This window comes from Venturia canescens, chromosome 1, assembly GCF_019457755.1.
Source record: "Venturia canescens isolate UGA chromosome 1, ASM1945775v1, whole genome shotgun sequence".
Classification (NCBI taxonomy): Eukaryota; Metazoa; Arthropoda; class Insecta; order Hymenoptera; family Ichneumonidae; genus Venturia; species Venturia canescens.
Genome location: NC_057421.1, coordinates 34,749,615 through 34,776,042, shown reverse-complemented (window position 1 = coordinate 34,776,042; position 26,428 = coordinate 34,749,615). Strand labels below are relative to the sequence as shown.

The 26,428-nt window shown below is 38.0% G+C and overlaps 1 protein-coding gene across 3 annotated transcripts in view; it reads right to left on the bottom strand.

The window, feature by feature from the left end:
* Nucleotides 1-3,457: 3,457 nt before the first annotated feature.
* Nucleotides 3,458-26,428, bottom strand: part of SNF4Agamma (SNF4/AMP-activated protein kinase gamma subunit) — a 134,364-nt gene continuing 111,393 nt past the window's right edge. For all 3 annotated transcript variants that reach the window (XM_043432247.1, XM_043432232.1, XM_043432240.1), the window contains 8 exons: nt 15,908-15,956; nt 6,397-6,534; nt 6,084-6,236; nt 5,696-5,874; nt 5,179-5,382; nt 4,949-5,095; nt 4,264-4,357; nt 3,458-4,057 (listed from right to left, as the gene is read on the bottom strand). In XM_043432247.1, coding sequence (XP_043288182.1) covers nt 3,789-4,057; nt 4,264-4,357; nt 4,949-5,095; nt 5,179-5,382; nt 5,696-5,874; nt 6,084-6,236; nt 6,397-6,534; nt 15,908-15,956 — 1,233 coding nt within the window. In that variant the 3' untranslated portion in view covers nt 3,458-3,788. The remainder of the gene's footprint in view (nt 4,058-4,263; nt 4,358-4,948; nt 5,096-5,178; nt 5,383-5,695; nt 5,875-6,083; nt 6,237-6,396; nt 6,535-15,907; nt 15,957-26,428) is intronic.

Sequence of the window (26,428 nt, the reverse complement as noted above, 5' to 3'; positions counted from 1 at the left end):
CGTCGATCTTGATCGATATTTTCGTATACACGATTTGGACACCAAAGCTCTTTTAAAAAAGGTATTTCAATCTTTATTCTGCTGAAATGTTTTTTTAACTCCACTCTTGCGATACGAATTGAACATTCAAATGTGTTCATTCAGATGTATCTAACGTCCCCTTTGAACTCCATGGTTTTGCGTTCTAATTTTTCGGTGGACGACGAAGACGAAGTGAAAATCGAAACAAAAGAACGAGTTGTTAAATGATCGCAGATCGAGATGAAGAACGATGATGATCTCCGCGTAACTGACGATCAAAGAAATGGTAAAGGGGGGTATAATGATGTTTGACAAAATGGACGTTATAACCAACGAGAAGCGAATCAGACCAATTTGGAGAACAACAGCAAACAACGTAAAACGAAAAAAAAATACCAAGTGATAAGGTGAGTTGTTAATGAATATGAAACATAGTATAAAAACTTGAACGTGCATAGTTATACTGAAAGATTTTATTGTTGGAATTCTTATGAAATGATATTTAGCTTTTCCTCGAATCGTAATGTGCATTATTCAAAGGCATTGAGTGCAAAAATGAATTTTTATTTCAATGAAGGAAAATATAAATTTTGAAAGTTTAATTTGTAACATTTTTTAACAAATGAAAATTGAAATATTTCCGATAGTTTTTTAAAAAGCCCAATTGTTTAGTATTTAATACCTTGTTTTGAAAACAAATTTCAGCCTACGAAAAAACGGACGGTTTTGTAAAACCATCATGTCAAAGTTTGATGAAATCTTGTAAAAAAATCAATTCTATAACTCTTGATCATGTTCACCAAATTACTGATTTTAGTGTATGAAAGAAATATTTTCATAATGAATCATGTTAATGTATTCGAGAAAAAAGGCGATTAGAAACAAAACTATTACGATTGGAGATTTTTTGTATGTGAATAAAAATGTTGAATGTAATGTTATGTTCTGCTGACTAATCGAAAATTGTATTTTTTTCTTCTGTCCTGTTGATCCGTCTTCGTGAGGTACTGAAGAGGCATACAAAAAGAATATTGCTCAAAGTGTAACTCTTGCTTACGCGCTATTTGCACTTTTTTGCTGATAGTTATTACGTACATTTCTAGAAATATTATTCACTACACATCTCTATAGACTTAAGTAACTAAAGTGAGTTAAATTTAATAGAATAAAAGTGGCACCGTAGTATTGACAGTGAACCGACGAAATAAATAAAATGTCAATCAATAATATAATAATTTATTTTTTTTTTAATCCTGCTTTTTTTTTACTTATATTCGAATTCAAAAAAATGAATGTTTAGATTTCTCTGCGAACAGCGCCACTGCACGGATTTCGGTCCAGGCGCGCTAAGTACTAGGAATTCTATAGCCGTTGCCTTCTAAGTTTTTTATTTTTCATTTCATTATATTTTTTCACGTAGGCCTTCAATGTGAATTTCGCACATACATAATATACAATTCTCACACATCATCCGTAATTCTTATTCGCAACCTCGATACAATTTACCGTTAAAGAAAAAAAAGTAAAACACGTTAAAATGAAACGAGGCAACAATAAATATGCACAAACAACATGCATATACAATATACATCATACATTGAGTTGCTCGTTTCATTATTATCGAGTTTTAAAAACTAGTCATGATTCCTGCGTTTGGTTTTCGTCGTATTCAAAATTCATCGGACTATTTATATACCATTATTGTTATTTTCAGTGAATTACAAATTTTCGACTTGCAATACAGACCAATCAAATCGTCAATCCAAACAGCCTGTCCTCAATTTCCTACCAACAATCCAAGCTAATTTAACACGGTAAATTCATTATCTATTTACACGAGACATTTCAACGGTTATTTGTAGTTTTCATGTATCATTCTTATTTTTCATTTTCTGAAAGTTTCTTTCTGCCGACGTTCAACAATATCAGGCGAAAAATTATAGGCGGATTTCATTCTTCTCCATGGAGTATCACATGTCATTACAGCTTAAATCTTGTACATAGCATTGTTTCGGTACGTTTTCGTTTTTTTTTTCAGTTATTTTGTTTCTCCGGTTCAAATGATTTAAAAATCTATTATGCAACATAAAATAAAATTTTTCCGACCATTCTCTCTAGCACGTTCAATCTGAAGAGTTTCAGATTACGAGAAAAACCGGGTAATTATGTAGTTTGATTACTTTTCCGAAAATCAATGGAATTTTTTTTTCTTCTTCTCGAAGTTATCGATTGGACTATAGTAAGTGATATTTCGTCGGGGGAGGCTAACATTTTCCATAAAAACCATGAGTTATGGAGTTTTGAAGTTGTTGGAAAAATGCGGGGATTTGGCGTATATCAGGCTATTTAGGAGTTCACATTAGGACAGGTGGACACACACACACACACACACCCCAAAGTTGCTCTAAACCCGCCCAGCGAAACCACACCCACACATCGAAAGTTTTCTGAACCAATACGACGATTTCGCACACGCATCAAAAGTTGTTCCGGATATACATATGCGATGTTTATGCGAAATCGGTAGGTGTATTCAGAGCATTTTTGATGCTTGTGTGGTATTGCTGGGCGGGTTTAGAATACCTTTGATGTGTGTGTGCGTGCGTGCGTGCGTGTGTGTGTACGTGTGTGTGTATATGTGTGTGTGTGCGTGCGTGCGTGCGTGCGTGTGTACGTGTGTGTGTATATGTGTGTGTGTGTGTGTGTGTGTGTGTGTGTGTGTGTGTGTGTGTGTGTGTGTGTGTGTGTGTGTGTGTGTGTGTGTGTGTGTGTGTGTGTGTGTGTGTGTGTGTGTGTGTGTGTGTGTGTGTGTGCGCGCGCGCGCGCGCTCTGTCGTGTTGTGAACTCAAAAATATTCAAATATACCATATTTCATCATATTTTTCCAATAACTTCAAAACCTCAAACACATGGTTTTTATGGAAAATGTTAGCCTCCCCCGACGAAATATCATCAATGGTAACTAATCGAAGCCGTCCATGCTAAAAAAAAATTTCTTTCGTTGATTTTCGGAAAAGTAATCAAACTACATAATTACCAAAAACCGCGCGTCAAATAGTTATTTTTTTCCTTCAATTTTATATTTTTTATATATATTTATATTTGTTTTTATATCTACATTGAAACGGTAATAAACTCGGTTACCGAAACTGTTGGTTAAAAATTAATTAAGTGTTATGAAAAAGCAATTGTTTGAACCTGAACAACTATGGCAAGTAGAGGGGGATCACACATTGTACAATGTCTCGACGAAAAATCGTGCTGCTTTAAAATACTCATAATTCTCAATCATGACCGCATCTTTTCTTCATTTATTATTATTATAATTTCTTTTGTACTACGCTGCGATTAATCTACCGGCGTTATATTTGTTACCCCGGCAAGATAAAATTTGAGGAGGCCATCCCTCTCCTCTCCTCTCCTCTCTCTCTCTCTCTCTTTCCCTTCCTTTGCTTCAGTTTATTAATTTTTTTTCTGGAAATCTTATATATTTTCCTCAATTTAACTTGTTGCTAATAAAAAAAGGATAGAAAACGCAGTATTTATGAAGCAACGATGATCAAATTTTGTCAAATATTACAAAAAGAAAAGGAAAAGTCCATCACTACGCGATTGATATCTCAATTTTTCTCGTGGATCTTTTCTCCCGGTTCGATAAATGTACAATATATGTGTAATGAAACGAAGCGGGTACCGGTACAGGGCTTAATTTTCCAAACAAGCATATCTAATCGCATAGCTCTCGACGCGATTGGTATTTCTTTTTTTCATTCGCCACCGGATACTGTCACCTCGCGCCAACTTGTTTCCGACGGTTGATTTACCATCGAGGATTGAGTCTCGGATATGTCCGATGCGGCTGGACTCAACGGCGGACTAGGAGTACCCGGAACTTCTACCGTTTGATTCGTTTCAATTGCCTCGTTGTCAACTTCCGGCTCATCCTCACCAAGAGAAGCTTCCGATTGTGCTTTCGATGGAATTGAATCTTGGGCTCTTAGTGAAACGGAGCTACCTTTGTTACTGCCATCTTCGCCTGGAACAGAGAACAAACATTCTAAGAAATTTCACAACTTTTCACTGTAAGAAGCAATACGATGTTTTTCATTGTCGAACATTGAAGCATATTTGAAAAATTTGCTAGTATATTACAGAAAATAATTGAACAATTGAGGTAAATAGTCAATGATGTTAATTAAAATTTCGGATATGCTACGCATTCAACATTTTTCGAATACTTACCACAAGGCCTGAGTACGAGATAAAATAGTAAGTCGGATAGAGATATTATTCCTATAACTTTGTCTTCTTCGTCCACCACGACTAGCCTATGGACCTGAAAATATTCAAAACAGATAAATTTTAACGGGGCACCAATTTTTATATTACATAATAAATTTATAACATAATAAATAAATTTTTAAACATAATAAATTTACTCATAAGTGAACAATTCCAATTCTTTATTGTTTGACCTGAGTTCGGTGATGTTCGGCAATGAATATAATTTTTCTAAGACGATCTCTCTTTAGTTTTATCTGGTAGTGTAAAAATAAAATATCGTGGGCTACGCAATTTTCATTGAAAATTCAATATTATGTGTATAAAAACACTGAGGCATTGAATAAACACTTTATCGAATACGGTTTCCAAATAAAAATAAACAATATGAAATATCAGAAAAAGAAAAATGAATCAAAAGGATTCCTGAAGAAAATTAATCATCCGACTGGCTGCTGAACAATTGGTTTTGTTTTATTATTCAGACTTTTTGAGAATCACTATGCCTCAAGATTTTTTCATGAAATAATCAGCATAAATGGTTTATCCATAAAGAAACAGGAATGACAAATTGTATAAATCCTTCAATAAATTTCAAACGCGTTGAATGAAAATAATGATTTTGAATTATTCCAAGACAACTCACCTCCGCTCTGACAATTTTTTCCATGACAGTGAAGAGATTTTCGTCTAATTTACAACTTTGGACACCCTCGAACCATTCATTTCTGTGTTCGTTGGCTTCTCTCAACGAAACGTCCAAATTATTGTACGTTTTTTCGGCCGCTAGATTCTATACGTGTACGAAAAAATGATTTTATCAGAAAATACGAATTTCATGCTATGATCTCAAATGCTTAGAACGCGTGAACTCACGATAACGTCGAATTTGGAGTAAATGTTGACTAATTTTCCCTCGGTGTCGATGATGGGCAGCGCCGATACCCGCCTCTCCACAAACTTTTTAAGAGCTAAAATTATGCTAGTTTCTTCGGTGGCCGTTTCTATGTTGTCAAAAGTGCCTATCCTCAGATCCCTCAATGTTTTGTTCGTGAAGGAAGGCTTAGGTAATTCGTGGATCTGTGGGAAGTATTAAAATATCATTAGATATCGAATGATTATAGAGAACTTGATGTTGAAATGATAACAATAATAAGAGAAAGAGTAAAAACAAATAAAATTTTGTCAATCGATGGTTCCCTTTTATTCATTTTGTACGTATGATTTGCACGAGTACTTTTTGGTGACTGCATTGAAAAACGTAATCAAATAGCATTGATCTTAATCACAAAATATAGAATTTATGAAAAAATTGTAGATAAATAGGTATCGAACACTAGTCGACTTGCGCTACTGATTGAGGCACATTTGTTTGTGAAATTTGAATACTCACGTAGAGGAAGAGAAACCTCAGTATCCTCTTGTGTGTCAGAATGTACAGAACATTTCCAGTTTCGGGATCTATCACAGGCAATCGGTGAATTCGATTGTTGATTAGAGTTTTTATGGCGTCATAGAGAGATGCGTCTGGACTAATGCTTACCAAAGGATTCACCTGATCCTTTAGTACTTCTGTAATAATAATTTATTTTTAAACGTTTAGTATTTGTGATAAAATTTCACGAATATCATTTTGTTTTTCTAAGACTTTGAGACATAAGTTGAATAGAAAATTTTCTCTAGAAATGTAACTTTATTATCACCATTGGAGTGATTACTTACAAATTGGAATAAATTATACGAAAAAAAAACAAAAATATTCTAAACATCGTTTAACTTACTTCTCCAGGTATCCAGCTCGTGTTCTTCCAGCTCTTCCATCGTCACCGATGGACTCGTGTAGTACATTTGGAGAATTTTAATAAAATCTGTAATAGTGAGCATTCCAACGAACTGTTGCCTCGAGCTGTCCCACAATGGTGCTGCTCGTACTCCTGAGAAAAAACAGTTCAAAAAAATGATTACTTTATCTCGAACGGTAAGAATTCGACAACTATTGAAACTCGAATTCGTTGAAATACAATTAACGTTTTTCAGTTCCGATTCGATTCTTTTAAAAAATCATTGTAAAGTATAACAAATATTTCATCTCACCATTGTATACAAGCGCGAAAAATGCCTTCTTCACGAGCAGGTGGGTGTCGAAAACGACGAGTTTTGCGCTAGTTGGTATGAGGTCGTAGCATTTGTGAAATTTGAAAAACTTCACGAATATCTGCGACTCGTCCTCCTCTGTAAGTCCAAACAATTCACAGTATAGCAAAGCTTTCCTGTTTCTCCTTAACATTCTTTATCTTTTCCTGTTCCTTGGGTCATGTGAGACAACGATTGTTCGTTTTGTTAACGACGTCGTGAAGACTGGTCGTCTTTTATTGAATGCACAGTTTGATTTAAGCTTGCGACAGTCTGAAAATTCCACTACACCATATAATTTTTGGTTTTTGATATTGCGTATTTTAGTTTTTATGACATTGCATTCATTCCATTCTCAAATCGGTGAAAATCTATTTTTTTTTTTTTTTTTTCAAACGTTTTCAATGTGAATTCATTTTATGACGATGCAACGATAATAACAATTGTCTATTGTTACGACGAAATGAGCAACATCACATGGAACAAGATCGTTTGCATTTTTATTGGACTTTAGCCAGTCACGACAAACAGTCAAGTCACGAAAGAAATTCAAAAAATTGACGAGAAATATACGTTCAATGGGAATTCCTGCAAAATGAGCATGAAATATCGAGTTCAGCAAATAAGGACAATTTCAATCGAATCCCAAACTAGAAATCAAGAATAAACTTGAGTCATGCGCGTTTCGAACGAAACGAGTCCGCGGCTTCGGATATGTGGAATCTGCTTATGACGAGGGGAAAGCCAACTTCACAGTAAAGGGGGGTCATAGACATTCACTGCGCACAATAACCTCTTAGAGAGCACTTTTGAACGGTATTATTCTAAATTATTTGGAATTTTCTGCGACATGGTAGAAGAATTTTCAAAATAAAAAACAATATTTTTCAATTAGTTTTTATCGCGATTCATTGTACGCGCACGAATTTCTCAGTTTCACGGGCGAAGGGGGGGGGGGCATATACACGTGTATGACGAATAATCATTCACTCTTTCGTCTCACCGAGGTGTGATTTATGACTATTAACCGTAATCAGGAAATCCTGCCGGGCTCTACGTTTTTGTGTATAGGCTACACGGATACGATAAAGTGACTTTTAGGGTTAGTAAGATGAGATTTTTTTTTTCCCAAGTTTAATTCTCTTTTACGAGGACCACGGACCATGAAATCTGCGCTTTTTTATTCATTTAAGTCGCATATTCGCTGCAACTTATAGGATATCACATTCCTCAAGAATTTTTTAGGGCGAGTTATTGGAAAAAACTGGTATTCGTGATTTTGATCAATTGATTATTTACTTCAAATATTTGAACGACGCTCATGAATTATTTTTTTAGTTTAACAAGGTTTTTTTTTATTCCGTTGTGTTAGATCGATATTTATTGCACTTAACAATGACTTTTTCACTGGTTTATTGAAGTATTATCGAAGATTCAACGCCCAATGAGAGTTTTCGAATCGCATGTAATAGGACGAGAATAATAAAGATTTTTTCGTATCTCGTAGGCACGTTTTTACCGTCCACTGTGTATGAATAGAATTGAGAAGGATTGGCGAACGATCGGAATGCAATTCATGTTTCGCTCGATTCCACAGGCGAAATAGCGCGAGCAATAAGGACAGGAAGTCTCACGAATCAATACAAAAGGTGAAAAACTATAGTCTCGCGAGGAGCGAATTCACGTTGGACGAGACAGTTACAGTCAGCTTTTTTTTTATTATTCGAACGTACGATTATTTTCGATCCGATAACGATAACACTTTGTCGATAAGGGATTAATGAATGGTGCCACTAAAATTATTCCGCATTCGTGTAGCAGCGATTCTCTGTGTGAACGCACAAAGAAACTTCGAGCGTCGACTGATTCCAACATGAAAGAACTGGTGGTATATCCCGTCGTCTCGTCGGCGGGGATAGGAAGGTACAAACTGTATGTAACCCGAACAAGGAAAACGAGTTAGCGCAAGGCTGGATTCAAGTGGAAGGAGAAAATTGACTGTTACATTTTTTCTGTTATTTCTTGTTTGGATCGAAGATACAAATATTATTAGTTTCGATGCTGTTAGCATCGAATGCACTGAAATTTCAGATTAATGTCGTGAATGCAAAAAATGAAAAATTTTTCGGTCTGAGAGTTTTGCAGCTGTCACATTGGCAATGAATATTAGCCAAATTCATGAAATAAGAATTATTCATTCGAAAAGCGAATGAAAGTATTGCGGAAATTATTTATACTTCAAGGTTCAGCAAAAAAATTAACTCGAAAGATCAAACTGAGCTATATAAAGTCAAAAGTAAAATGAACAACTTCCAAGTTCTCGGAAGCCATCGAAACATGAAGCTTCCACAGCTGCGTGTTAACAGCGAAATATTCCTAGAAATAAACTCAATGAATTCGTAACCACTCACAATTATTATATAAAAGCTGAAACAAACGTTTCCATCCAGAGTGTCAACGAATTGGATGATTAATGTCTAACACGTTGAAATGTTGACAGCGAGAAATGCTCTCGTGCTGCAATGAAGAGGCATCAGAAATTCGCAACTAAAATTAATGATTTAATAGAAACCCAAAATTTCTCGAAAATTCGTTTAATTATTTATCGTTCTATAGATACGTCAATTCTTGGCTCGGATTTGCTGTTCAATTTTTCATACCATTATTATCGCATTAAACGTTTATTGAAGATGTTGGGGTTACCATTGCAGATGGATTTGAAATGTAATTATTGAATAAAAATAATAAACGGATTGTCTATTTATGACTATGGGCAGAGTATTTCGAACCCGTTGAACACTGTAGAAAGTGGAGTCCTTTCTCCATCAGTCATCAACTTTTACCTTTGGAAAGAATCCAGGCAAGCTCGGCGTCCAATGGAGGATTTTCAACGTCGAACTCTTTGATCAAATCTCTCGAATAAACGGGATCTTCGTCTTCCTGGCCCCACCAGGAAACCCCAACCTGACGCATAGCGGCACGAATTCCCGCCGCGTTTGAGTAATAATGCAAGGTCAACATTGTCGTACAAAATCATCACTGAATATACGATTTAAAAAACAACTTCACTTGAACAACCGTTGATTTGCGTTCTTTTTGTGCTTCTTGAGATTTTTGCTAATTTTTTAAAACCGTCTCGAAGTCAATTACTGATTCGCAATATGTTCGAGATTTTCAATCACGTCATTCTTCATTTTTTTTATTATCGAAAATATCATCGCATTCGTACAATCGGCATTTAATGTTTCTGCTAGCTGTCAAAGTTTCTCGTCATAAACTCACTCATTATCGATTCATTTTAAATCATAATCGCGAGAAATAGTCGATACGCTTTTTCCGGTATTTAGATGCGAGTTCCAATCGCCAAGATACAGCAGTTTTTCAATTAATACATTTCAGGATTTTTTAAATTCTCTTCACTATCACTTCATCTCGATCCACGCGATCGTTTGTTTTGAGAATCACACCCGACATTTGAGGATCACGAAATTCTATGGCAAAATTCAAAGTTCTAGTTTTTATTGCAAATAATAATGAATCATTTTTCAAACCCACACATTTTGGTGAAGACTTTACATATTTCTTCCAAAATACTGTTTATTTACTTCAAGAATGAATGAAGAATATCAATCCATTGGATCGTTGTGAACACATGGCTGATAACTCGTAACGGCGTGGAAAAAAAAACAATTGTGTACTCGTTGTTGAATCGCGTTTAACTACATCGCTCTTTAATCAATCATAGAGCAAGCAAAACGTGAACTGTCGTAGTTATATTTATAGAATAGTTAATGCCTCCTGAGGTAAGATAGAGAAGACGCATTTTCAACTGTACATCGTGAAAGACTGCCGTTTAATTTGGAGCGGAGGATGCGCTCGAGATTCGAAGATGTCGAAGAAACGAGACCGCTCGATCGAAATAGAGCTGTGCCAAGTTTTCGCGAGATATCCACGTTTATTCGTGCGTTCCTCACTGGACGTTGGCAAACGGGGGCCAAAAAGTTCTCTGTGCGCATGAATTTTAAGTTATATTTCGCCCTTGAGAGATAAATTGTCCAAGATAACAAAAAATAATGAGATTTGCATGCGTTTTCACAGCTTCTGACACAGATTTCAATCACTTTTCAAATGTTGTGTATGCATCGAATAAGCTACGGGCTTCCGCATTCGTAGAGATTTTGTTGCCAAATATTTCGTCTTGCGCTCGAGCTACGAAAAGTTTTCACTAATATTTCCACATAGGAAAGTATCCGAGAAAATGAATGCTATTGCAAGTGCATTTCGTGTCAATAGTACTAACCGACCCAAAGCCTTGCAACAAAAAACTCGGGCTCGAGTATACGAAACGGTTGACTGATTCTCGGGTCGGGCATACGATCGATTCAACGTATACGTAGGCCAGTAGCTAATTATAAATGAAAACAAATTGACGAGCGATCGGTGCCAGAGAAGGTGTTGACGTGTAATTTTGAAATGAACCAAGAAAATGTAGACTAGTTGTTAGACGGAAATGTAAAACGCATTCTCTAGCTTTTTAAGTACTGTCGCAAGTTTGATCATTTCTTTCAAGGTACTTGATAAACGGCTTTAACCGTGGGGAGTCCGACTGGCAATTGATGGACTTTTGTACTCGTGAATGTTGTTCTCACGGTCTGCATTACTAAATTTCATCATCAAATTACGTTGTGGTTTGGACGCATGGTGTGAGGTACATACGGAAAAACAATGTTGAATGGTCGCTGCCCGTTATCAGTGTTATCTGATAAAAAGCGAGGGGGTTGAAGGACTTTTTGAAACTCCTAATCTGACGTTAAGTAGACGACTTTGGAAACGAGATATCGAGCCGGAGCGAAGCGAAGCAAACAATGCGGAATAAAAGCTAATGAAGTTTCGAGAGCGGCGATAATGTGCACGCGGTTTCTAGTCTGCTACCGTGCATGAAACGAAATTCACGAAAAACATGTTAATTGAAGGGATCGAATTCTATAAGTTCTGTATTCATGGATCTTTTACGTCTTTCGAACAACAATTCTCGCGACGGAATCCGGAAACAAAAGGGTTCGGTTTCGTAGGAAACGAACCGTATGACTGGTCTCTTCGGTCCGGTCTTCCTCATCTGCGGTTGACGGTGCTTCTTCTCGTCTCCCGGCTTTTCGAGCGTCTCTCTTCATCGTCGACATTGCCGAACGGTCGAGCCAAGAATAACACGAGATAAAACACTTTTGCCTGATCTACGTTGCCAAAAAAATCTTCCTGAATTCAACATTCTCTCCCACCATGCGGATCAACTTTAAGCATTTTTTCACACACGCACAAAGTCCATTTGTTGCGTAAGTAATGAAAAATTTGAGAAACATTTTGGAAAACCTTTGTAGAATGATATGCGATAAAAATATTTTGAGTTTACTGCAATTACGGTCTTGCGGAATCGATTTATTGCTTCGAAAGTGGTTCGATCGCAAGGTCGATAAGCTGCGAGCTCCCTCTTACGGTAAGTTACCGACTTTGTTATTTTATCGGGTGCAGCCAATGAAGAAATGCGCACTTCCAACTCGTCAGATCACTGCAACGCGTGCGAAATATATTTCAACCCTATTTTATCCCCGGACTAGGATCAGAGGTCAGAGAGAAACGAGAAAAAAGATAATGAAAAGCTTCTAATTAATCGCCCCTAGTCACGAATAATTTACACCTGCGTATACACAATTTCATTTTCAAAAAGGATTCTCGTTTTGGGAATATTCAGACTCGCACATTAGAATACAACGAATATAAATCCATTCGAGAATAACGCGAACTTATATTTATATACTAGATTTATCAAAAGAGAGCAGGGCCTCGTCAGTTTAAATATGTGGCAATGAATATGAAATACATGCGGAACCAAACAAACGTTAGTATTAGCTGCCGTAGAAGTAATGGCTCCAACATTGGTAATGAAAGAAATTGGAATAATAATCAAGGCCAAAAAGTCTCTGGCATCGTTTGCCACAGTTTATTGCCAAATAGACGCGTCTCGTTACTCCGTTCAAATCGATCTAGCGACTCCGAGATTTGGCAAGTTCGTTTATCGGAATTTGATTGCGTGAATTTGGGTTTCTCCAGAGCAGCGAAGAAACGTCGGGATAGGCCTGAATAAGTGTTCGGTCCAGTGGCAGTGTTACTTTTTCCATTGCACAAATATTTTAATGAAAACTTTTGTAATACGGACAGGCATAACGAAAAGTTCACGAAAAATTAATTGTTTTACATAATTATTGAGCAAGTTGAAAGTAAATGGGTAAAATGTTCCTATGAATAAATTTGCGTATGCAAATGACCGCGGAGAAAAGAGCCATTTGTAAAGCAATTCGGAGGTAGGCAAAATCTATTTATAACTTTTGTATTCCGAGGCTCGAGATACGAAAGGAAATTGATTGACACGCCACCCTGCTATTATGTCGTCCGTCTCGTTTTCAAGAAAATTCGGGTGAACCTATCACGAGCATCATGCCAACCGTTTTATATATAACTCGCTGATTCTCTTTGAGAGTGTCATTGACACAAGAATAATGAACTATGTATATTAGCAAATGTCTCTAGGAGTCGGCTTCTCTCAAAAGTATTTTCTATCGCAATGTCGACCCGAGCATGTCGGAATAATAAAATTTTATCATTTCCTTCCTATCGAGTTTACTCGAAAAAAGAGAAAATTTATAGAGCCCGACGTTTCTACATTTTTTAGCTTTCATGTACTATGTATTAAATAAAAAGTATAAAAAATAAAAAACGAAAGTGAGACGAAGAGAATCGCGTCGGGATTCAACGATAACCGGAGTATAGCGGATGAGTGATTCCGAGACTATGACGCTGATAAGGCACATACGATCGGAACAGAAAAGCCGGTATGCTCAAAGACGACGCACGCTCGACGTCTGATCGATAATATCCGTTTCCAGTGTGCAACACAACGCGTATATCTGAGCTCAAAGGGATCGTTTCAAGCAGAGGCAAGGCCTCGGTAATGACGGAACAGAGAGAGAGAAAGAGAAAGAAAGAAGAGGGTACGAAGAGAGCGTTATTCAATACGTTTCATGAACGTCCCATTTTTATTTGTTCAGAGAAAATGAAGAAGAAAAAAATGATACTTCTCGTTATAATTCGAGCGCACATTTGAGTGGGACACTAAGGATGCTAAGGATCGTTATGAATTTTTATTCATCGAAACACGACAGGGATTTTATTGAGAAAAACTCAATTGTTTTCTCGAAATTCATCAGCCCGTGTCATCGACTCGAAAACATAATTCTCTTAGACTTACATCCGTGATGTGTCCGATGTATTTCCCAGCGGCTTAACTAATCGATATAGCGCGACCATTAACGCAATTTGTTTAACGCGACGAACCGAGGAAGCTTCTTCGGTATATTATATACCTCGATATACGCGTATATATGTACGAAACTCCATATGCACTATGTATAATGTGCAGATAGCGTACAGTCGAGTAGCCTCGTAAACCAATAATGGAATCTCCCTCGAGCTAAATAATACGTCGGCTGTCGCTCATACATGTAATTAAAAATGTAAACACGGCGGAGAAATAATATTTTATCGGGAATGTTTTTCACGCGAATGCACAATTCGCAGACCGCGTAGTGATGCGACGAAGTTGTTCGAACCTCGATCGCTCGATCGTTGCGAAGCTTCGTTCGTGGAATCATTCGGAAAATTACTCGACTCATTGTAATAGGAATAATAGAAAAAATGGAGAAAAATAACCCGAGGAAATGAGCGAAAAATGGAATGAGTTTGCTGTTGTTTTCAAAAACCATAGAAATTTGTGAGTTTTACGTATTTCTGATTTTTTTCAATGGTCCATGACGTAAATCTTCGTGTAGCAAACGGTGCGGTAATGTAATTCGGTGGCATAACATTTTAAAGAATAATTTTTTCAAGAGACTGGTACGACTTTTTTTCATGAGCTTTTTGAAGTATCGTTGCAGCGAGTCTCCTGGAATTTATGATTCTTTAATTTTGCTTGGCCTTCGAATACCCACAGCCGATTTTTCCTCACTCGGTAAAGCAGAATTGATCTTTTTGTTGATGAAGTTCAGTGAGGGTTGCAACGATAAAACACAATCGGAGGATTATCGGGTTTACCGATGGGAAACGTTGATGAAAAAAAGTTTTACATTCGACCTCCCTCGGAAATCCTCGAGGGAAACTGTTTTTTTGTCTTCTCCAACAGGGACAACACATGTGGGTCAGGGTTATGGGTATCCTCGCTCACAGCGCATACTCGGTCACGTTTGGCTATACTTCACACCCTCCATTCATTCGGTTAACCGGAATTGGGTGCACAGAGTCGTGACGATGGTCAAGAATGTTTGGCAACCTTTAAAACATCTAGGGACTGCTCCTATGTTACGTTGCTCGTACGAAACTTCGTTTCAATTATCACATTTCGATGTCAACACTCTGACGAAGATGAAAACTTGTCGACTATAGTATGAAGCTTCGTTCATGGGAAGTGAAATCTGTTGAAATTTTCTGCCAGTCTCATTGTCAATATATAACCGATTTATATGACGCTGAAATTTGCAACGATGGAGTCCAACGAAATGATCTGAAAAAACTCTCCAATAATTCCAGTAATTCGTGATATAAAAAATTGGTGAATTAAAAATGTTTTTTTTTCGTTCATTTTGTTGGACTTTAACGTTGCAAACTCCAGCGTCGTCGACTTATATCAAGTGCGTACGATTTTTCGAAATCTCATGCATTCAATACACCGTTAGAAAAAATCGTTGGAAAGATTCATCTTTGATCGTGTGCAACAGATTATTGGACCAACGAACCAATAATCGTTGAATATGGAATCGGACAGTTGTTCGAATCTGCTCAGCACGATTTTATAAAAACTTGAGTAATCGATATTTCGATGTTATTGTATTTGATTTTCACTGCTTCCTTTTCGCAAGCTCCTCATCTTCCGCTCTGCAACATTGTTAGGAAACTCTTATTTCCACAGCGAAGCTCTCAAGCAGGAAGTTAAAGGCTTTTGCTTTCACGTACATTTTCAATTACCTAATAGAAGTACGATGTAGAAAAAAACAATTGAGAGAAATGTTGAGAAAAGCTTGGCTACGAGAAAACCTGTTTGCTCATCTTTGATTTCCGTCCGAGGAGTTGCTTTTCACTCACAGAAAAATGACTGATGTATTTTGTTACGAACAGAAAAAAAACCTTCGTTGGAAGTAATGAAATGAAAGATAGTCTCTACGAATTTCTCCGAAGGTGCTAGCTGCTGAGATGAAAAATCATTCACTCAAAAAACAAAAATTATTGAATGTTGAGTCGTCGGATGCGTTGCAAAATTTCAATTTTTTCAGTGATTTTTCGAACTGAATCATTGCTCGTGATTTCGACCCAAGGAACTCGATTACTAAATTATTTTTAAATAAATTTTTAATGAATTTTGGTAACTTACCGAGATCGGAAAGTGAGACTTTTTCCAAGAAGGGATCGACGACAGGCAACTGTAAACAATAAAAGAAATGATATTAAGTACAAGCACAAGGTTGAGTGGAAGAAAATGAAAAGAACGCTTAGGTTTTCTTAGATTTTTAAATCTCCGATAAACGATTACTCGCAATATATTCATGATTATTAGTCGTACGAATGAAATTTGCAGAGGTAGTATTTTAGAAAAATGTACCAAGGCTTTTTTGAGAAAAGTTCGTGGACTAAAATTTTGTCGTTTCTTCACATTAGTCGCGATCTTAGCGCACCAATGGGCCAAGAGACCAACACCGGATGTCGCTGTTGATTGGACCGAGACGTCCGGTCCGTTGGCCGATGTCTTGCCGGCGTTTCCGGTCCCACCGGGTCCATTGGTCGGTTCACTGACCTGACGTCTAAAAAGCATCCTTTCTCTCTCTTTCTCTCTCTCTCTCTCTCTCTCTCGCGCTCGCTTTCGCTCTCCCCTTTGATCCCTAGCTCGTTCTCTCCTTTTTCACAAGCGTACAACACACTCACAGCTTCACTTTTGCTCGATCTTTGTCGTAGGTCAGTCTCAACGACTCGAAACGTATTCTGATCGCTCGTCTCATTGAATAAACATCCGAGGCGCATACGATAAAGCAACTCGTTTGAACTTTAAGCTCCAAGTTTTTGAGCCCGAGAATTTTGCATGCAACACCGAGAACAACAAATCTTCAACGATTTAAAAATAAGAGAAAAACTATCATCCACTCAGTTTAATCTTCTAAAACGGAAATACAAATTTTATTCTTGTCCATTCTAAGCACACTGACACAATGGAGAGAGATTATTGGCAATTCGTATGAAACACTTTACAGTTTAATCAGCACCGTTTCGTCATCAATGCCTCGTCAATGTCCCGAGACATTCGCAACGCTGTCAAAAAGTAGTTGCACATTGAAATCAAGAGACAACGTATGAAACACATTTTTAACTGTCGTTTCAACTTCCTATCGATACTTAGCACATTTCTCGATTTTCGAAGATATTTTTAGCGCAATGTTTGTACAATCGCTAAACACGCGCACAACTTTCACCTTCCAATGGTATTTTAAGTGTTCACAATTTATAGTTCAAGTTCACTGATATTCTTGTTATTCGTCAATCGCCTTGGGCTCTCGTTATCGTGGTATTCTGAAACATCTTCGATTCCAACTACACGTCGATTGATCATCACTCGTTTCGAACGCGATCGAGAGAAACTACGACGAAAGAAAAAAAGGCTTGCGACTCCGGAACTCGAGATTAGGAAATTTGGTGGATTGGTTAAGATCGAAGGAGGAAATCGATAGCGCGTTGGCGAAGGAGTGCGCGCGAAGTAAGCAAACGGAAAGGCTCGCGCACGAGAAAAGTTGACGTACGAATGAGGTACTTCTCGAGTATATACAAAGCCCGCGTATGTGTTTGTTTTCACACACTATTTATGTACAACACACGTGTTTAAATATACAATATGAATTTATATACGATATAAACACGCGTTATGTACACGGCATTGCTGAAGAATACGAATGAGGGACGCCGTGCGAATTGAGATTGAAATAAATTAACTCGTCCGACAAACAACATTCCTGAGACCTGACTGTCGCGAGACTTGAGCCGAAAAATCGGGACCATCGAAGACACTTTCGGTTCCTACGAGTCTCACCAGAGGAGAACGAAAACCGAGAGGAAATATTTTTCGAATTTGAGTTCCCATTTTTTGAAATCATTGCCCCTCCGAGTAGTTTCTACAACATTTTATCCTGGTCTATACTCGATAGAGAGGCATCGAGATTTCCGATGAGCAAATTACGGTACGACGTTGACTGCAAATATGCACACAAAAGTAGCGAGAGCGTAATGAGAAAAGAGGAGGATCGAGGCTTCGAAATAGCTGGGAGGATGTTGAGAAGAATTGTAGGAGAAAAAATTGTAGTGGAGCCAGAAACGCCAGTGATGTATGTACTCGGTGTGTCTATATTTATAAGTAAGCCTGTACAATATTTATCGAGCAAGGCCTCAACTTTCGGTTGAAATATCGGAGCGCGAAAAGATCTCGTCGCGTTGAGGAATCCAGGTGTAATTTACTCGATAACAAGGACAGATTCGATGGCTTGCCCGCGTGCGTTTACCTTTTGAAAATGGTAAGAATTTTGCGAACATGTGGAACTTGGCGCCTGCGCAGTCATACTTCCGGTTTGTATTTGACTAGCCAAAAGACATTGGAATAGACGAACGAGCATGTGGATTAAAAACGGCGTGTGGTCACAGACACGGTTTTGGCCGCGCGCGCGGCGACCGATGTTTTTCTCGTCTCGATCCGTCGCACGACTTTTTCTTTTTTCAGCTCATATACTTTCGTAGATGTTTGCTTAGAGTACTTAAACAACGAACTCGCATTTTTTTGAGTAAATTTCGAGCTTCAGCGGCCGCTGCACCGTGCTCGCAATGTGAACTGCGCAATATTCGTCAGCGTCTTCAATTATAATGCAAAGAAATGTTAATTTTTTGAAAAAAGCAAACCCATTGAGATTTTATTTCGGGATTCAAATGTTCGGTGGAAGCGAACGTAGCTTCGCGTGGAAAATTTTCAAACGATAGATACGTTTGGGCTCGTTTAACGATCGATTGTTTCTCAAGAGTTGCGAAAATCGAAAATAAGAAGTTGGCAGATTCGCGGATGCTGGATCCCGGCCAAAATAACAGATTTATATATCTTTTAAACGGAATGAAATATATAATAAAACGAGAGGTCTGGCGTTAGGCGACGACAAAACGTAAACATAGCCAGGTACTGTAAATTTCGCGTTCGAGGATGTTTACACGCGCCGCGCCATGGAACGCTCGAGGATCGGAGATCGTGTCGAATCTGCGTTTGTATCGCGCTTACTATGCATATGCCGTAACTCTATCTCACGGGAATGCATATTTGCATCTCATCTAGAGTCTCTCTAACAGCTTGAGTTTCCCACTTTTTTCTCACGGTTGTCCCCGCGTTGGAAATTTGAATAGAATTTTATTTTTCAAATTAGGACCGTCTCTTGAAAACGAGCACACTTCGTTTCGACCATTTTAAGGATGATCGATCACCAGGTCGAATCCAAGATTCTGACCTGAAATTTTTATATGATGTAGATGAATATTTTACGTGACGATTAGCAACATTCGGGGGAGATCGACCATTCAGTTATTTTGCAATTAAATTGCATAGTCGAGCATTTTGAGGCACCGAGAACACGTCGTTTATGGAAGAAGATCAACCGGAAGGGCCATGAACACGATTTTTCTCGCTCAAAATCCAAGATTATTCATTAAAAAACTTATTCTAGAATGGGCAATTAAGAATTTGGTAAAAAGTAGAAAAATCGTGCCTCGCCAGGATTTAAAAAAATAATTTTACAAAAAAGTTTTCATTTCCGGTTGGAAATTGTGAGAACGACGGAGCAGTATTCAAAAATGTAGCAACGTCACAACTAACAGATGGATGCCGCCAGTGGTCATAACCGAGTTTTACTTCAAACGCAAATACAGGATATTACAATCGCAACGTTGCCAAATGCGTTTTATTTACAATTCTTATATGGAGAAAACTTTAGAGTCGTTGACGATATAATTTTTTCAGCTTTCATGAATTACTGTGCTATGAAATACTTGTGTGCCGGTAATTATGCTTGTTAAAATCGATAACACGAATATTCAACACCGCTAATAAACGTAAATCAGAACAGCTACGAGTAAAATCATTTTGGGCCTTTTTTTGACTCCAAAGTCATGACCGATCATCCTTAATCCGATATTTATTTATTTTTTTCCAATATTTTCGTGCATACATTTGCGAGTCATTGCTCATCCCACAAACGTTTTTCTCAGCACTCGTCTAATTTCCTCGTTCTCGTAAGAATTCTTTACGAAAGCGTTACAATATCGCATTTGCACTGGGGCCAAGGGAAACTGTGGAAACCTGTCTGGCAGGCAGAGATTGTATTTTTGCAGAGTCTCAGTCGTTCGAGTTTCGTCGAATCCGGAATCCCCAGAAAACGGTCTCCCGAGCAGCGCGAATATCGAAACGGCTTGACCTTTTCCTCGAATTTTTGAGAGTAGAATTCTGTCTCGGCGCTGATCCGATTGGAACGTATAAAGTTATAGCCCGCGCAGGAAAAAAAGCAGAAGAGCTGACTTTCTTACGATCAGACAAACGGAGTGTCACCGCGCAATGTCCAGTTCCAAAAGCGCTATAACTTGGCAAATCGCTGGAGGCACAAACTGACCACACGGCTGTCGCTGTCAGCAAAGTCTACTCAACGAGTTAAAATTCATTAAAAAAAAACCCCCAAAGGATTCACTCATTTGAAGTAATTTATTATCAGGAATGTTGAATTTCAATTTTTTAACGTAATTGATATTTCTTGACGGGTGGGGTTCGAAATTTCGAATAACCGAATTGTAGAATGGTCGATATTTCGAAATTAATAAATTCGTCATGTAAGATTGGAGAAAAATAAGTAATTCGAAATTCTTATTCCCGATCGACTCTTTAGCAGATTACGTTTTTAATCGAATTTTTTTTCTTTGAATTCGCATGTATTCGAAAATATATATTTCGATAGTTTGCATTTCGAATGCAATTTTTACAGACCGTACGAATGTCAAAAGTTCATATTTTCGAATTCAAAATGGAGAGTAATTGTTTTACAGACAGACCAGAATATAGAGTAGCAAAAAATCAAAAGTGAATTTTTCGAGCCTATAAAACTTGGATATGCGGAATAGCGATAGCTCGAAAAGGCGAAAGTCAAAATGGCGATGTTTAAAATTGGAGATCACCGGTCTGAGTAAGTGAGTGAGTGAGACACGTGTATTTGGAGCTCCGCTGCATTTCTTTATTTTGATCGATCGACTTTCTAACGTTTCGCTATTTTGACCATTCGACTTTTTGGTGTTTCAGTATTTCAACCTCAGTAATATTTGATCTTTCGTTATTATATTTTCAAAATTGTGAATTTTCACAGTATCGCTGACTATAGTAATTTATGAATCGAAAGAGTGATAGTCGAATTTTCGAAAAATCGATATTTTAGTCATCGTCCTATGGGCGATTGTTACATTCTATTTTCGATGTAAAGGTGCTTCGAACCTTGCAGTTTCTGCTTTATTTATTTTCGGCATTCAAAGCTCTAGTCGAATCTATCCGTCTCCATATTATCATTCGAAGTTTATAAATTCGAGATTTCAGCTGTTCGAAATTTTAGTCATTCCAACATTTGATCCCCACCCTTTCTTGACTGTACTCTTTCGCAAGTGTTAATGATGTTTTTCTATGAGTTGCATCTTCAACTTTTTTCCGATTCAATAATCGCAATGGAATATTAAATATTAATTACTGTCTTCGATGAACCATCGTATCTAAAGTGCACTTTGCTAAGCTTCATTAATGAATAATAGTAGAACACTGATCGGAGTGAGTTTCGTAATATCTTCAAGTAAAATAATGGAAAACCGTTTAAAATATCGACAATCATTTCTCGATTACGATAACTCTAATTGCGAACTCGACGTCGTTTCAACTCAGGAATGAATAAATATTCTTCTCTTACAAGAGTCATTGAGAATCAACCGAATTGGATTCGTAAACTTGCGTAGAAATAAATGAAAATATGAAAAAATGCTATGCTTTGAAGAAGCTGTGAATAGTCGATGCAAATAATGCATCATTTCGCTGCGAGGCATTCAACTACAGTCAGAGGGATGGGGAATACACGAAGATTTGATGTATTTGTCTGGTTAAATTTTCATGGTGCCCTCGTGAGGTTCGTCTCTTTGTCTCAATTACCTTGAGGTGGTGTTCGTCTTTCTACATCCATGCATACACGAGCACCACACAATCTTTGGACTCTCGTGCTTCGCTCCATTCGTGAGGAGAATTTTAAAAAAGATGTATGAACAGGACTGACCAAACGCGATATTACAATAGCAAACGAGACTTAATAAATATACGTAGGCGGTATAACGAAGGGAGCCTGAGGACGCGCGAACTCTTGAGATTGTGAAGACAGTGCTCACGTGCGAGAGTAATAACGTATGAAATCATACGAAATGTTGGATTAACTGAGTAGACTAACTCTCATAACGTATGAGAATGTGAATAAATAAGAAAAATAAATGAAACAAGATCGTTAAGTTTGCAAACGAATTCCAAACGATTTTTTACATTGTTCGATCGCACTTTTCGATAAGTGTTGCAATGAAAATTGACGCTACGCGATCGTTTCGTGTATATTTATGTTATAAGAGGAGGGTAATTATTCCGAATATTTTAATCAGTTGTACGAAGAGTGGCAACGATCGTTGATTAAGAGCGACACAAGATTCGTGAGATTCTTATTCTTATTAGACTTAATACGAGATCAACAATTTCTATTGCCAATAACACAAGATCGTAGCAGGAATTCGAGTGAAACGGGTCGTGAAAAGTACCAATGAAAAGGTTTTATATTCGTATAGCTATCTCGTTGATGATAATGATAACGGCGAATGAAAAAATGAAAGTGGAATACTGCGCGCACGATATCGATTTTCAAAGTATACACTCTACTGGGAATCTCTTTCATAAATGATCGATTGGAATAAATTGAAATAGCTATGGAAACTAAAAGAGTGGATCGAATAATAATTTTTCAATGAGCCTTTAAAGCGTGCGTCAAGTCTCTTAAATTCTTATCGTTGATAAAGCCTGTTAATCGTTCTTTCGTATTTTCATTTGAGTGTATTTTCTGACGCCATGTGTCAAGCTGCTATGCATGCAATGGCCAAATTTTTTTTCTTTTTTTTTTTTTACGTATTCCGTCCGTTTTCTCTTCTGTTTCACGCGCTCTTCTTGCTTAGGGACGAGGAGGAGAGTGAACGCTGAAAAGAAGAGCTCAGCGGTCCAGAGTCGAAGGCCGAGCATAAACTCGTAAAAAAAAGCGAGTATATTTCGTACGAGTACCGATATTATGCGCGTACCCTCCTCTTTGACTCTTCATCTCCTCACACACACACACACACACATGATTTCACTCTCTCTCCTGTTTTCTTTATCTTTGTTTGGGGTACAAAGTTTTTGTATACTTTGTTTCAAGCTGCCCATGTCATCAAGAGTTGTGTTGTCTTTGAAGAGATAATGTGACTCTGCTTCGACACAGTTTGATATTTAACTATGTAAATGCGATATTTGTTATGAGAATCGTGCAATGCACGCACGAATACATTTTTTAATGGCTTCGGAGTACGACACACCCGTCGATACCCAATGAAAACGTCTGGAAAGTATGTCGCAAGATGTAATAAAAACGACGTCGACTTCCGTCGCGAAGATTATTGATAAGACTTCATTTAATTGGACAGTTAAATTTCTCTTCACCAAATGATTGCTACCGAGCTTGGGGACAATTTTTCAATGCAATGGAAAAGAAACTCTATCAGTAGTCAAATAATTTGGAGTAAATACTTTTTCATTACTGTCACTACGTTTGCAACAGTTCGTTTGATGATCGGAGTTCAAGAATAGCTCATTCGCGTGGTGCTTGTCCACTGTGGTATTTTGAACTTGGAGCACGTAAGCTCGATGCAATAGGCTCGATAACGATTACACGAATCGATGACGTGGCCCAACATTAGGCTCATACGTACATATACATATTCCTACTCATATTTGTTGTTTATACTTCATTCATAATCGAATTTAGACTTAAATGTCTGTCTGTGATTGCAGCTTGTGCGGGGGCTTGAACTATCCGAGAGGAAATTAGTCTGGCCTTGACATGGGGCGAATTGCACGATGCAGTGATCGATCTGACGTCCGCGCGGAAGCAAACTTTGGATTTTCATGGGAAACCTTTGTTTCGTCAAAGAAAATTCGTTCTTTCTAATAGATTTGGTATAACGAGGTCGTATGAAATTGCAATTTCAGGACTCATTCTTCGGCCTATCCGACTTTTCTGGCGTCAAATCAAATCAAATTGTGCAATCATACTTGATAGTGTTATGAAGACTACGACGGAAGAAATGAATGATGAATATTTCTTGATGAACTGTTATTACAACGAGGATTATGCGAGTGATTTCTGACTTTCCTCATTCGTCATACTACAAAAATCAGGTTTTCCCATTCCTGTGCTTCATTCTCAAGTTTTTTTACTCGTGTTTATCCAGCTCTTGACGATTTTAACAACGGTAAATATAATAAAAGGAAACGAAGCATTACGAAGTTTGAGAAACTTTTTCAATTCGAGAAATCACTGACTCAGATCGTTTCAATTTGGGTGAACCACATCCGCAATCTGCTACGATTACACGCTTAACGACGGAGCTAAATGTGTAATTACGAACATAGTATTCCCTGTGAAAAAAAATCAAATGAAAATACCCGAAAGGCTGAAACACGATGAAAAACTGGAAAATCAGTTGTTCCGATCGTACATCGTCGTCATAAAAGTCACCCAAAAAATGTAAATAAATCAAGTATAGTAATGAGGTTTAAAAAAGGCGTTAATAAAGGGGTCAAAGTGCGACCATAGAGCAGCACCGATGACACGCGAGAGAAGTTTGTGCAACAAGCAGCAGGTGTCCGGCGAGGCTAAATTCTCATCGGCTCGTAGCTTCCGAAGCGACTATCGAAACGAGAATGATGAATGGGGAAAAAAATTGAAAAATTGAAGAAAGAAGAGCGTTGAATAATTCGGGCTCTCGCGAACTTCGGGCCAAGGATGGGGAGAGGAAGCGTGTCGTTTTTCTTCAACTTTACAAACATTAAAACACTAACGGAGCGCACAACTCGTAGACGTCACTGAACCGTTATTGGTGCATGAAAAGGACGGAAGAAATGTAGTTTTCGCGATGAGGTCAACGCGCGTATCGTGGCTATATATACACGCTCGTAGTACGCAAGAAATACGCGATGAATGATGCTCACATTTAAATCGGCGAAGTTTCATTAAATCACGCGTACAATTTATTATTCGAATGGACGAGAAAAGTTAGACGATTCGAAGGTTACGTTTTTACGATGTGTCAGATCGCGCATAGAAGTATTTAAGATGAAAGAGAAGCATTACACATGACCCTGAAGCGCGACACGCGGCTCGCGGAGTACTGGATTGCGCGAGATGGTTACTGGCCACTGGGCCAGCCAGCCTGCTAACGAACCAGGCGCAAGCCACGTACCACATAGTGGAGTAGCGGAGCACCAGCAACAGCAACAGGAACGGGTATTAAAAACCAAGAGTAGCACGGAGAAGCGGGGAGCTTATGCGCAAAGTTTATGTGCGCGATCTCGAGGCACCAACTCGAGAGTAAAGACGAAGGGGAGTGAAAGATCATTTCGAATGAGACAAATTTTCAGAGAAAAGATAACGAAAAAGGATGCAGACGAAAAACCTTCTGGAAAATTACGAATATTTCAATAACAAACGAGACTTTTCCTCACATTGAACCTGGCCACGTGCACATGCGAATAAACAAATTTTTATCTGAGATCTCAACTACCGCTATCGCTGAACCCTGGCCCTTTACACTTCTACCGTTTTTTAAATATTTATTACGTTTCCTATTAATTAGTTTATCAATGAAGTTTTAGTATCATCTGTGATGGTCTCTCAAATGCGAGAGACAAATTTCGACCTGCTACTCTAGCTTTGCCATAGACACGTGTACTATTCGGATCCGAGCCGAGGAAGTCGCAGTAGGTGAAGCCCCCGGCGGGGAAGAAACCCCTCCCTCCGAAGAGAGGGGAGACCCTCCGCGGGCGCACAATTGACATTTTTTGACAGTGATAATTAATACTTGCGACACTGAGTATGGATAGGTGTTTAAAAAAATGTCGAACTTATGATAAAAACTCTAAAACTAAAAGAAGAAAGTTTGAATAATCTCCGTTTCAGTTTTATGTTCACATTTTTGTCGTGAATTTCGAGAAAGAAAATGGAAATTTGTTTACAAGAGTGCAGCAGAGCTCGGGCTTCCTTTTCCAATTCTTGCGGCGTCGAGTCGCTACCGTGTCTCTTGATACGAGCACTAGATTACGGCATAAATACAAAAACTCGTCAACCACATACGAAGCGTGTACTCGGCACGAAGGAGCAAGAAAAAAACGTTTGTACGTCACGAAAGATGATTGGAGTTCAATTAAATATGTAGGAATACTGATAGTTTGTAAATGAGAGTGTAGAAAAATTGTTGTTCAATCGCCTCTCGTATTTTTCTTGAAACGGAGAGAAGAATGCTGAGTGTTTATATACGCGTTTTTATGGGTGCAGCTATACGAAACATACACATACGCGAAACAGACAACAGGATATATAAAGAACGATAAAACGTCTCTGAACGAACGTGGAATCGAGAGAACAAACAAGTTTTAATATTATCTGCGATGGTGTCACGAATGAGAGGGACAGATTCGAGCCAATCGGACCACGTGGTCAGAACTGATTCTGGAATTATTTTCATTTCA